The sequence below is a fragment of the Nannospalax galili genome, unplaced genomic scaffold (genome assembly GCF_000622305.1).
Source record: "Nannospalax galili isolate Female #2095 unplaced genomic scaffold, S.galili_v1.0 scaffold412, whole genome shotgun sequence".
Lineage (NCBI taxonomy): Eukaryota > Metazoa > Chordata > Mammalia > Rodentia > Spalacidae > Nannospalax > Nannospalax galili.
This window is the reverse complement of record NW_008331547.1, coordinates 1,489,120-1,501,774: the sequence shown is the minus strand read 5'-3', so window position 1 is coordinate 1,501,774 and position 12,655 is coordinate 1,489,120. Positions and strand designations below refer to the sequence as shown.

Below are 12,655 nucleotides of genomic sequence, written 5' to 3'. Positions count from 1 at the left end.
TTTATGTTTGTGAGTATATTGCCTGTATGTATGTAAGTGTACCTGTGTCGTGCAATGCCTGTGGAGGTCAGAAGAAGGCATTGGATCCCCTGGAACTGGATGGGCAGTTGTTAGTCTCCATGTGGGTGCTGGGAACCAAACCCAGGTCCCCTACAAGAGCAGCTAGTGTTCTTAACTGATGAGCCATCTCTCCAGCCCCACTTACGTTTTTTTGTTTTTTTTTTTTTTTAAAGTCCCTGCCTTCCACTGATGTGGGGTAACTTCTGTTCTTCCTCTTGTGACATCCATTCCTCTGAACAGCCCCAGGGCATCTGTGGTAGGTACAGTGCTGTCCCTCAAGAGTCTTTCCAACACTCACCTGAAGTGCTTTCTCTAGTCTGCATAAGACCCCCAGGAATGGAATCGCTGCGCTGGTCTAACAGACACAGCTTCCTCTTCTCCACCTGTGGGCTTAGTGGGAATGTTCGGTCCCTCCACTGTCACTGTCTCACCCACACTTGATTTGTTTAGACTTGCACTTTTTTTATTTTTATTTTTTTTTGGTCTTTTTGAGACAGGGTCTCCCTAAAGCCACAGCTGGCCTGGATTCGCTATGGAGACCAAGCTGGCCTCAAACTCACAGAGATCCGCCTGCCTTTCCTTCCCGAGTGCTGGGACTAAAGGCATGCACCATCATGCCCAGCTAGACTTGCTAAATAAAATATTTTATTTACTTTTTTATGGGTATGAGTGTATTGCCTGCATGTATGTAAATATACCCGTGTCATACAATGCCTGTGGAGGTCAGAAGAGGGGGTCGAATCCCCTGGAACTGGAGTTATGGATGGTTGTTAGTTGCCGTGTGGGTGCTGGGGATTGAACTCGGGTCCTCTGCAAGAGCAGCTAGTGCTCCTAACTGCTGAGCCATCTTTCCAGCCCCTAGACTTGCACTTTTTGCAAACCTGATGTGTATTCAGTGGTATCTCATTGAGTTTCTAGTTTAGAATCCCTAATTACAAATGAGATGGAACATTTTAACTGATTGAATGGTCTCCTGTATGGGACGTGTCTATTGAGATATTTGTAGATCGTTTCCCTGTACATGAGTTGATGTCTAGCCCTCTGCTTGGCATCTTTGGTACTGGTTTTCCACGTTAGTTTAACAAATTATCTCATAACTTAGCAGCTTTCAGTCATGCACATTATCACCGCAGGGTTTCTGTGAGCCTGAAATCCAGTGCAGCTCGTCAGGTGCCTCCCTCTAGTACATCTCATTGGATGGCAGTTGGAGCAGCCAGGGAAGCAGTCTCATCTGAAGACTTGGCTGGGTGCCACGAGCATCCAAACTGGCTCACTGGTGAGGCCAGGGTTCAGTTCCCTGTGGGTTCTTACACTGAAGGCTCAGTCCTTTGCTGTTGTCGGCTAGCGGCCTTCTCGCACAAGCTTCCTCAGAAGGCAATGCACATGGCAGATGGCTTTCTTCAGGCAGAGAACATGAGAAGGATGGAGGCCAAATTTCAGACCTGACATTCATCACTTTTGTGAAGAACAATTCATTAGAAGCAGGTCAGTAAGCTCATCCCACAGCCAGAAGGAACATGACCCGGGGTGAAGAGTCAGAGGCAAGGGTCATCCAGGGCCAGCTTCTAGGCCACTGCAGCCCTTTAACAGCGATGGGAAGAGTGATATATTTCCTTATCAAGTTTATCTCACTTTTTTTAAAAAATAAATAATTTATTGAGAATTTCATACATGCATATAAGGTGTTTTGATCAAATCCATGCCCACTCCCTCCCTCCCTCCCTCCAACTCCTCCCATATATCCCCTTATCTCCGTTGTTTTAAGTGACTTTTGATAGGACCAGTATTTTTTTGCTTTATAAAAATTACGTATTCAAAGTAGAAATGAGGCATGCCTTAGCATCAGAGTAGAAATGGGGTATGCCTTAGGATGGAGTTTTAGAATGATACATCATAGAACTTAGAAAATGAGAGAAAATAGGCAGAGACGTGAACTTAGTTCTGGCTGGGCATACTGTAATCACAGCAAGTTCGTAACATGGAATTGGGCTTAACAACTTCATCAGAATTTTCCAAGCTGAACGACTATCATGGCAGTCTATAGGTAACATTTTTACATGTTAGCTCATCTTTTATGAAGTTGTTTGAGACAGCACAGTACCTGCCATCTCCTGTATTTTAGGCAGTTCCTGGAGCTCAGTGATGTTAAAGCTGTAACTCTTGCGTCATTGAAAAGGACACTTAGAACTTGGGAGAGGGGCACATCATACATGGCTTCTTTTTCATTTAAAACACACATCAAACATCTGCCAGAACACTGTCATGGTTACCTAGTTGGAAAGACACTCAGGAGTAATTGTTGGAGTTGGATTAATTACCCAAAGAGTCAGTGGAAGATAAGCAGTTGTGTTTCCCAACATCTTTACCACCCTTGGGAGCATCCTTTGGAATGAGGGTGGTTGGAGCCAAAGAGATCAATGATGGGATTTCATCATCAGTAAAACATTCTGATCCTTCTGAATAGGGCCTTCCAGGATCACCCAGGGCCTGGTACCAAGGAGGGGACAGATGGCACAAGCTGATGGACCCAGGGCCTGGTACCAAGAACAGGGCGGTGCAAGATGATGGGTACTGAAATTTCTACCTGTTCATTAGTGCTATATGCTTACATCACACACACACACACACACACACACACACACACACACACATTCTTTGCCATGGGAAATGTCATTTGTCTATTGTATTTCTTAGTCAATGGTCTGATTCAGTTTTTCTATCTTCAGCTTTGCTGTGCCTGCGGAGTGGCTTTAACTTGTATTAATGCTTCGGTTGCCACTAATTTGGAATAAATAACTTCAGACTTCTGCTGCTGGCTTGAACACTGATTATAGGTTTCATGCATCCAATTAGGGCTCCTCCTTCCTCATGGCAGGTCCTGCCTGTGTGTGTCCAGGACAGAATAGCAGTTTATGTGAGGGACCCTTACATCAGGAAAGGGACCCCTAATTTTATTTTTCAATAATTAAAATGCAGTTATTATAGAGATCATTTCTGGCATGGAAATAGTTTTATATTCAAAGCCAAAGCTTGGATTTTGAGATTCTTCTGATCCCACACTGCAGTGCAGTACGTTTTCAGATCACCACCTTACATGCACCTAGCTCCAGTCAGTTTTCCACTGAGCCCACGTCAGGCTCTTTGGAGAGAGGGTTAATATAAAGTCTCACTTACCTTGAGATACGGGCTGTCAAGCATCCTTTCCTCCATCTACGTCAGCTTGCACTTCAGGCTGTTAACTGTGTTTCTGGGTGAGCACGGGAAAAAACTGACACAGAAGAAATGTTTTGAATCCGTTCAAGGAAGCTCGGAGCTTGAACGCTGTTTTCATGTCTCCTGAGTCAGATGAGGTACAGACTTACAGAAGTCATAATTAGGTGACAGGCAGATGCTGAGCTTTGGTTTTGACATGATTACTGTTTCTTTGGGCACAGTTCGTGTCTGAGGTTTGAATAGCCTCAAAGAGAGGGGTTACCAAGGCCACACAGGGGCACATCAGCTCTATTCTTTTGGTGGACATCAAGGCAAAATTATTCAGAATATCATCTGAAATGCCTTTGATCATACAGTCAATAGTTTAATAATTTATGCTCAATCTTATTAGCAAAGGCTTGTGTTTACTTTGCTCTCACAAAATAAAGATGAAAAACTCATCCAAGATATTAAGATGAGAGTGACTATTGTGTATGTTCAAGTTTAAAATTTTCCCCTTGCAATTTTAATGACATGATAGCAATTAAATATTTGGAGTGAAGGAGATGAGGAAAATAAACTTCACGAGTAATAAAATATCTGATGTAGAACCTCTCACGCTGAAAGTGATACAGGAAAGTTGACAGTGTATTCTCATCACATGACTATGAGACAGGTTTTTTGATTAAAAGGCCCAATTAATTCTTAACTTCCATTTGCTGATCTTGTATGTGCCAGCGTGTCTATGATGCTGATGGGCTGTACATACAATGTGGTAGTTTCACTGAGAATGTCCTTCATAGGCTCCAAGTATTTGGATATTTTGTCCCCAGTTGGTGTCGCTGTTTTGGGAGGACTTAGAAGGTGTGGCCGTGCTGGAGGAAGCACTTTACTGGGGGTGGGCTTAGAGAATTCTTGAGCCTTGCTGGATTTCCAGTCTCTCTCTGCTTCCTGTGCCTGCTTGAAGATGTGAGCACTCAGCTTTCTGCTCTGGCCACCTCTGCTGCCATGCCTCCCGTGCCATGATGGACTCTAACCCTCTGAAATCATAAGCCAAATAAACTCTTCCTATAAATTGCCTTGCTCACAGTGTTTTATCATAGCAACAGAAAAATAACCGATACACATTTTTTTTAAACATTTCAAAAACTGGAAATTACTACCATCTTTGGTTTGGAGACAATCATGGATATCAGCATATTCCCAGTTTAGGAGACATCTAGAATAATCATCGAGATAGTTTGGCACCCTTGGTCACTGTGTGTCCTAGTATCTCATAATGACAGGGTCATGAGAATAGGGTTGTCTGTGAAGCAAGGAAAGGAGCTGGCACTTGAATGGATTGAAGGGCCCCGGCAACACCTGCAGGTGTCAGGACAGAACTATTTAGAAGCTGCTTTGCAAGGTGGGAAGACAGGTGGCAACTCTTACAGGAATGTCTTTCATTTAAGCAGAACCAGACCAACTGTTCCTCATTAGAACACATTGTGCAGGTGTTCTAATGTGAGCATGTGAAGTGTGTGTGTGTGTGTGTGTGTGTGTGTGTGTGTGTGTGTGTGTAGCTCACACTGTTGTCTATGCTGGGTGCCATGGCAGGGAGGGTGGATAAAGCCTGTTTGATGGAAATCTTGGTTCAGTATTAGTCAGGCGGTGCCTCACATCTCCCTCTTATTCATAGTTGACTATGTATGCATCCCTGAGGTGTGCTGTGCCTGGTAGGTCTAAAGCTAAGCCTCTTTCCCATTTACCATACTAGCTGAATTTGGTGATTGACTTAGCAGAGTTAAGTTCTATCAGCTCCTTCATTGAGTAGTCCGAAAGGCAAAAGGATAGAATGTGTATAAGTAGGAGAGCCTTCCTGTGCACATAAGGAACCTTCCAGAAATACTGCTGTTTCTATTTTATTTATTTAGGCTCTTTTGAGATGGGGTCTCCCTGTAGCCCTACCTAGCCTGGAACTTGCTATGTAGACCAGGTTGGCCTCAGATCCCCCTGCCTCTGCCTCCCAAGTGATATTTACATTTTATGATTTAGCATTTTTACATTGCTCCCATCCTCTCCCTTTCCTTCTGGATCCTTTTGCTTCTGGCTCTGGAGCTCTTCCATACGTACTAAAGCTTATCACTAATCTTCTTAGTGACGAGGAGAGACTTCAGAGGAAATCACTGATGGGCTGACCTCCTCCCCTGGAGGCCAAGCCCATGCACGTCCCAAGGAAGGGGTATTGTGACTATGACACTGTAAATATAGATCGGAAGGAACAGGCAGAAGTGCCACAGTCTCTCCAGCAAACATGCCTAGCCACCTCCCTGGTGCCCTTTCGTTCAGGGCCTCCTATGGCAGCAAGTCTCACGAGCAGGATAAAACTTGTGGTCCTAGAGGCAGAATTGTGTTAGCTGGGAGGAATGTAAAGGCTTGGCAGAGACTGAGCCTGGGAGATCCCAGCTTTCCTCCTTCTGGAGGCTTCCTGGTCAGCCTGCACCTTTCCTTGGAAGCATGTTGTAAAAATGTTGCAAACATGTTTCCTTGTAAACAGTTGCCTGCACCTTTGCTTGTAAATATGCTCCTGGAGCATAGTCCCCTGTGCTGTGAAGCTGGTTCAGCCATGCCAGAGCTGAGCATACAGACTAGTGGGATGAGAGCCTGGGGCATCATGCCCACCATGAGCGGTGGGCACAGTCGGCTTACCTCTTAGTCCCTGGACCTTGCAAATACATTTCCTAATGTGGAAAGAAGGGTTTTGCAGATGCAACTGAGGAGGAATCTTGAGGTGGGAAGATTCTACTGGATGACCCCAGGATTCTTCTTGTGATGTTTCAATCCCTGTGCAACTCACTTTGAAATGGAGGAAAGGGCCACGGCCCAGTGGATGCAGACAGCCTCCGGCCAGGAGGAACAAAGATGTGTATTCTCTCCTGGAGCCTCTACAAAGAATGCTTTGCCACCACTAAGATCTTAAGAACACCTGACCTGTGAAACTTAAAAAAAAAAGTGTGTGTTGGTTACTATTCTAGGTTTGTGGTGATTTGTTAGGTTGCATTAGAAAACTAATATCCCACAGGTATAAATTACTTTTCTCATTGCTATGACAAAACACCGGACATAACTAAGGAAGGAAAGGAGGTTGTTTAAGCTCATGGTTTGAGAGGCAAAAACAACCTAACATAGTGGGGAGGCGTGGTAGTAGAATGTGAGGCTGCTAGTGACATGGTGTCTCGTCAGGAAAGAGATGAATGCTGGTTTTCAGCTGGGTTTCTCTTTGTCCCCATTTTAGTCAGTTCAAGACCTAACCATAGGACGGTTGGTGCCTCCCATGTTCCTGAGTAGAAATATCTTCACAGATATGCCCAGAGCTATCTCCTAGGTGATTCTAAATCCAGTGTGATTAGCCATCACACTGCTGGTTCCTCGCTAGTGACCTTGTCCCCTTTAGCTGGCAGTCCAGTAAGAAATAGTACAGGCAAATGGCATTTCCCATGGAGAGAATTTGTATCTATATAAAGTGTGACTTTATAATGCTAAGGAGCAGGTAGAAACCTCAGCACTCATTCAGTTAGCTTTGCCCCTTTTGGTCCCAGACCCTGAGCATCCACCAGAGAATAAGGAGGTCCTGCCCAGAAGGAGCAGCCAGGGGTGGGAAGCAGTAAGCAGGCCCTTTACCCACTTAGTGTACACTGTGCTAAGGGACAGAGCCTAGGACATGCAGGCCTATGCAGGCGGGGTGGTTGGGAGAGGTTTTCCTAATCCAAGTCCTGTCTGAGTTCATACTTAGAAAATAATTACAAGAAGAGACGGGGGTAGATGGTGGTCCTAGTTAAGAGCTTTCCCCTGAGGCACACTCCACAACCTTCCTGCCTGACAGGGAGCCTTACTGCCCATCTTCCAGGGAGTGCTGACTGCATGATGGGTATGGCTTCCTCTCATAGGTTAGTGTCTGTGAGGACTTTGCTTAAGACAGGGCATCATCCTCTTGGTACCAGTGCTCAGTGTCAGCCGAGACTCTCGTCTTCTCTTTTCCAAGCCATACTCTGCCGTGCAGCAGTTATAGCAGCCTTGTACTGTAAACTTCTCTATTCCAGAGATCTGCCTGGGCTCTGGGCATGTGGCTTCCAACTTTCAACACTGTCTTAAGGCAGAGGTTGGCATTTCTATATCACAGTAGTAATTAGGCTTTGATCACATGGCTAGCTAAACTTGGATTCAGTCTCTGGTCTGCCAGAATTCAAAACCTGTGCTCGTTCATCATGCGGCATGCCTCCTGCTGCTCTTCACAAGGAACCAAAGTTCCATGAATAGATTAATCATCTTTGAAAAGCAAATAAAATAGTGACTTTGTAATTTTACAAGAACGTCTGAAGCCATTTGCATAGTCCATTAGAACTGCAGAGTACTATGGAATACATTGATCTTAATTGAGTTTAAATGCTCTGGATACTTTATTCCTGTCTCACTTAGTCCTCATAACAACTCAGTGATGCACAAATACTAATACCCTAAGCATCTCCGTTTTATGAGGAAATGCACACAGTGAGGGGATAATGGGCCCGAGAACACTAGTGGAGCTGGAACTGGAGCCCGGAGCCTGAGCACTCACAGCTCCCAGAGCCACAGTCCCATGTGTGTCCTGTGACACTGAACACACTCAAGTCAGAGACATCTCCTCTGTCCCTATGGAAGAACGAATTCTCGAGCCTGAGCACTCACAGCTCCCAGAGCCACAGTCCCATGTGTGTCCTGTGGCACTGAACACACTCAAGTCAGAGACATCTCCTCTGTCCCCATGGAAGAACGAATTCTTGCTGGAGAAGGGGGAAGTGATCTGAGCTGGGCGGGCGCTCCCTCCCAGCCTTGTCTCTAACTGCTGGAATTCTCAGCCTTGGGTTTCTGAACCTGCAAGTTTGTTGTTTGGTTAGTTTGGGGGTGTGTATATGTATATATTTGGGAGTATATATATTTAGTTCTGTTTATCAGATTTATTATTTTTCTAGGATTTAATAAACTATTTTGGGGAATTAAAGTATGTTCAAAATTTCAGGCTTGGCACAGTGTTGCACGTCTGCACTCTCAGCGCAGAAAGGTTGAGGAAAGATCTTGAGTTCAGTGTCAGCTTGGGCTATATGGTGAAATCTGTGTCAGGGTACCATGAAAAAATAAAAAATAAAAAGCCAGCAACGGAAGGGAGAGGTGTGTCAGTGCTTAAGAGCACTGGCTGCTTTTGCAGAGGACCCAGGTTGGTTCCCAGCACCCACATGGTGGCTAACAACCTTCCTTAACTCCAGTTCCAGGGGATCCAGCACCCTCTTCTGACCTCTGTGGGCATTGCATGACACGGGCGCGTTACGTACATGCAGACAGTACACTCATACACATAAAATAAAAATAATAAGATATTTAAAATAAATTGTAAAAAGGCATGCCCAAGGAGAAATAGGAGTATTAGGAGTTATTCGAACAGGACAGAGAAAAAAAGAAGGCATGGGAGAAGATGGTTAGTAAAGTCAGCTTCACAAGACAATCGCCTAACTGTGAAAAAGCTTCATTAGGCCAATGGGCTTACATTTCCAGAAGGCCCGTGGAACACTTCCTGAGCTGAGGGATCCTTTTGACCAGCTAGTGCTTGGTGTAATACAGAATCCATCATCCCCAGTATGTACAACTCTGGCCATAATTACCAAAGTTAATTAAGCCGTTTGGACTATGCAACACAAGGAGGCATGGTGATGGAGGGACGTACGCCCAGGGTTACCAGCAATCCTGACATTGTGAATGCATCAAGTGCATTCTTCCTGGTTTGACAGCAGTTTCATACAAGTAACTCCTGACAATTACTGAAAACTGCAGACCCTCCGTGAGTGTCGATCTTGAGAGCATAGAGCTATTTTCAGGCAGTTGAGCTGGAAGCTCCTAGGGGATATCACACAAGCCTCAGCAGGGAGAGACAACAGCAGATTAGTGGAGCACCCAACATGCCCCAACCTCCGGGAGATGCTCTTCTGAGGGGTGTACTTATGGAAGGACATCCTCAAGTAACAACTGTGCTTTGCACACACCATCACGCACTACCTCGGGCACCATGTCTCCTCCTCAGTGATCCTTCCGTCACGTGTCCCATCATCTGTGCGGCCCCTCCATCCTTTCCACCTCTCAGTGTGAGGTCTCAGCAGAAGCATCCGTGTTGTATGAGAGGCATTCATTCTAAGGGGGTGTGCAAGGTGAAAAGCTCTTACAGTAGAGTCATGCTATGAAGAACTGAAACTGCATGAATGTCGTGCTCCCCCCAGAAGCCCTGCCAAGTGCAGACCTCTGAGAAAAGCCATGCAGCTGGTTTGCTCAGTCCTTGGACTCTTCCCCAAGCTGGGCTGCCCAGGCGCTTCTGTGCAGCATGCAAAGGAAATGAAGGTGCTTGTCTGGTACACCAGGATAAACAGAAGGGACTCGTGGAGTGGGTCCCTCTAGTCGGTCAGACCCTTCGAGGCCCACCTGGAGTCAGGGTCAGCCCAACCCCAATGGCAGAACAACTCAGAATGTCTGTCCTAAAAGGTGTGTTTGCTGAACACAGTGTCTTCCCGTATAGTCTAAAAAAACCATGACTGTGGTCTAGCCTTCAGAAAAAGAAGCTGACCAGCCTTGGAGCTACCTGGGCCATGCGGGGCACCCGAATGTGCCCATGCTGAAGGAATGAGGCACCTTGGCTGATAGACAACGGAGATTTCTCTGTATATGATATTATTTTCCTATCTGTTTCTCTCTATAGGAATTCAGAAGTAGGCTTGGGAATCGTCTACGTTCGACCTCTGACCCCTGTGCTGCAACTCCACATAGCTCAGTGTATTCCAGAAGGATGCTGCTGCAGGTGACCCACCACGACTGTGCACTGAGGATAGCTGTGGGCCTGGCTCTCGTTGCTTTTCTTTTTGCTTTTCTGGTCAAGGTCTATGCTTACAACACAACCAAATGAAGTGTCTGTAAGGAACAAGTTTCTAATTAAAACGCAATGAGTGGGAAAGTGACCACATCGGTCTCAAAGAGCAGTCATTTGAACTGGCCCTGCTGCCTTCTCTGGGCCCTTCTTTTTAATGAGGCTTGACCTGTCTCGAATTGAGTTGAACCATTTGACCTCAATCCAAATCACAGCTGCTGCAACATCTTTCAAACCAGACCCTTTTGGTTTCTTTTTAGCAACAAATGCAAGTGGAGTGGGTGTGTATGCCTAGATCACAGCATGTGTATGGAGGTCGGAGGACAACTCAGCTGTGGGTCCTTGCCTTCCTTGTCTGAGGCAGGGCCTCTTGCTCTCTGCCACATATGACAGGCTAGCTGGCCCGGGGACTTCTTAGGATGGGGGCATTAGGATATACAGTTAATTGGAAAATGACTAGTGGTGCATAAACCTCAGAAACTCTAATAGTCAGGATGCTTATGTGCGATTTTAAAAAATACTTTTAATCAAATGGATTCAAATCCTTTTGGTTACAACTTTTTTTTTTTTTTTTTTTTTTTTTCTTATTTCCAGTCTTTAAGTCCTACCCAGGTGCACAATGGCTCTCAGCACCTTTCCTTCTGTGGAAGAACTTTCAGTCCGTAGTAAACGTTCTTCAATGAAGCTTCCTCTCCGGGCTTTGTTTGAAGTCCCGTGCTGCGAACATCTTTTCCACAGCAGAAGTATTCCTGAAAAGTTTATATAGAAACCCATTTGGGAACTTGGATCCAAGCCTGCCACTTAAAGGGCTCCTCCTGAAGTTTTGGGGATGTGATGTCTCCACAGCTACAGCTTCAAACAAACCACGCTCCTCTTCTGACACTGCTGATCACTTACACCACGTCTTCTATTTTGACCCAATGCCATTGTTCTTTACTAAATGAAATGATTTCTTTCACAATAAAAGGAATTGGCACAATACTCAAATCCCATGTTTGTTGGAATTTAAATGAGTTATTTGGGTCATGTAGGCAGAGGGAAATCAAGAGCCTATGGCTGTCATAGGACTGTTTTACCTTGACTTACCCGTCCACCAGTTCTTCTTCCATGTGTCCGCTAAGAGACCCAATGCAACATTTGTCATCAGTTTGCCAAAAAATATGTATGTGTGCAAACACACACACACACACACAAACTGCGTTAGTGCATTTCTCCTAAACACACCATATATTTCAGGGAGGAATTCACATTTAAAGTGCAAAGATGCGGGATGGGGAGGAATCTCATAGCGGGTAAAGTGCTTGCTATACAAGCCTGAGAAGCTTAGCCATATTCATAGAACCCACTAAACACACCATATATTTCAGGGAGGAATTCACATTTAAAGTGCAAAGATGAGGGATGGGGAGGAATCTCATAGCGGGTAAAGTGCTTGCCATACAAGCCTGAGAAGCTTAGCCATATTCATAGAACCCATAGAAAGCCATATGCGACATTGCTCACTTCTGTGATCCCATTGTCTGTGGCCAGGTGGGAGGAAGGCACAGGAGAATACCCAGAAGTCCCCGGGCCAGCTAGCCTGTCATATGTGGCAGAGAACAAGAGGCCCTGCCTCAGACAAGGAAGGCAAGGACCCACAGCTGAGTTGTCCTCCGACCTCCATACACATGCTGTGATCTAGGCATACACACCCACTCACATACATCATACATGCTAAGATAAAGTATGAAGATTCACCTGTGCCCTCTGGATTCTGTGGCAGGGCTCGAGCGCACTGGCATTGTGCTGGCTGGACAGGAGCCGGCCACTGACTGCCTCCTTAACTGTAGCAAAGTCCTTTCTTTGCTAGTAAGCAGTGAGTTCCACTGTGGTGCTTAGGTAATAGAAACCTAGCTGTATTAGTCAGGGTTCTCTAAAGAAATAGAACCAGTAGAATGAATATCTGTATGTATAATACATATGTGTGTATATATATATATATGGATTTATCAGATTAGCTCAAAGATAGAGTCCGAGTAGTCCAACAATGGCCGCACCACCCTGGAGAGGCTGAGAATCTGTAGTCGCTCAGTCCATGAGGCTGGATGTCTCAGTAGTCCCGATCTGGCGCTGAAGATCTGACGAATTCCAAAAGATAGGCTAGTCTTCAGTCTACAGCAACAGGACGAACTCACCAGTGAGAGAGAAGGCAAGCAGCAAGAAGCAAGCGCTGGTCTCTGCCTTTTTACGGGCTGCCATCAGAAGGTAACACCCACATTCAGGGCGGGTCTTCCAGCTTCAGATGATCCAATCAAGAAGATCTCTGTCATTTCAGTTTACCCCAGATCCAGTCAGGTTGACACCCAGGATTGGCCATCACACCTAGTAAACATCAGAAAACCTTCCAAAGCCCAGAGTCACTATATAGGGCTGAAGAAAAGCTTTGCACCTATGGCTTGTTAGACACAGAGTTCTCCTCTACTTTCCTTTCCTTCCTTTCCCCTG

The 12,655-nt window shown here is 45.5% G+C and overlaps 1 protein-coding gene across 1 annotated transcript in view; it reads left to right on the top strand.

Moving 5' to 3' along the window:
* The window catches only part of Cdkal1 (CDK5 regulatory subunit associated protein 1 like 1), a 651,069-nt gene extending 640,489 nt beyond the window's left edge, over positions 1–10,580 (top strand). The window contains exon 14 of the mRNA XM_008826690.2: positions 10,007–10,580. Within this exon, the coding sequence (XP_008824912.2) occupies positions 10,007–10,210 (204 nt within the window). The 3' untranslated portion in view covers positions 10,211–10,580. The remainder of the gene's footprint in view (positions 1–10,006) is intronic.
* Positions 10,581–12,655: the final 2,075 nt, after the last annotated feature.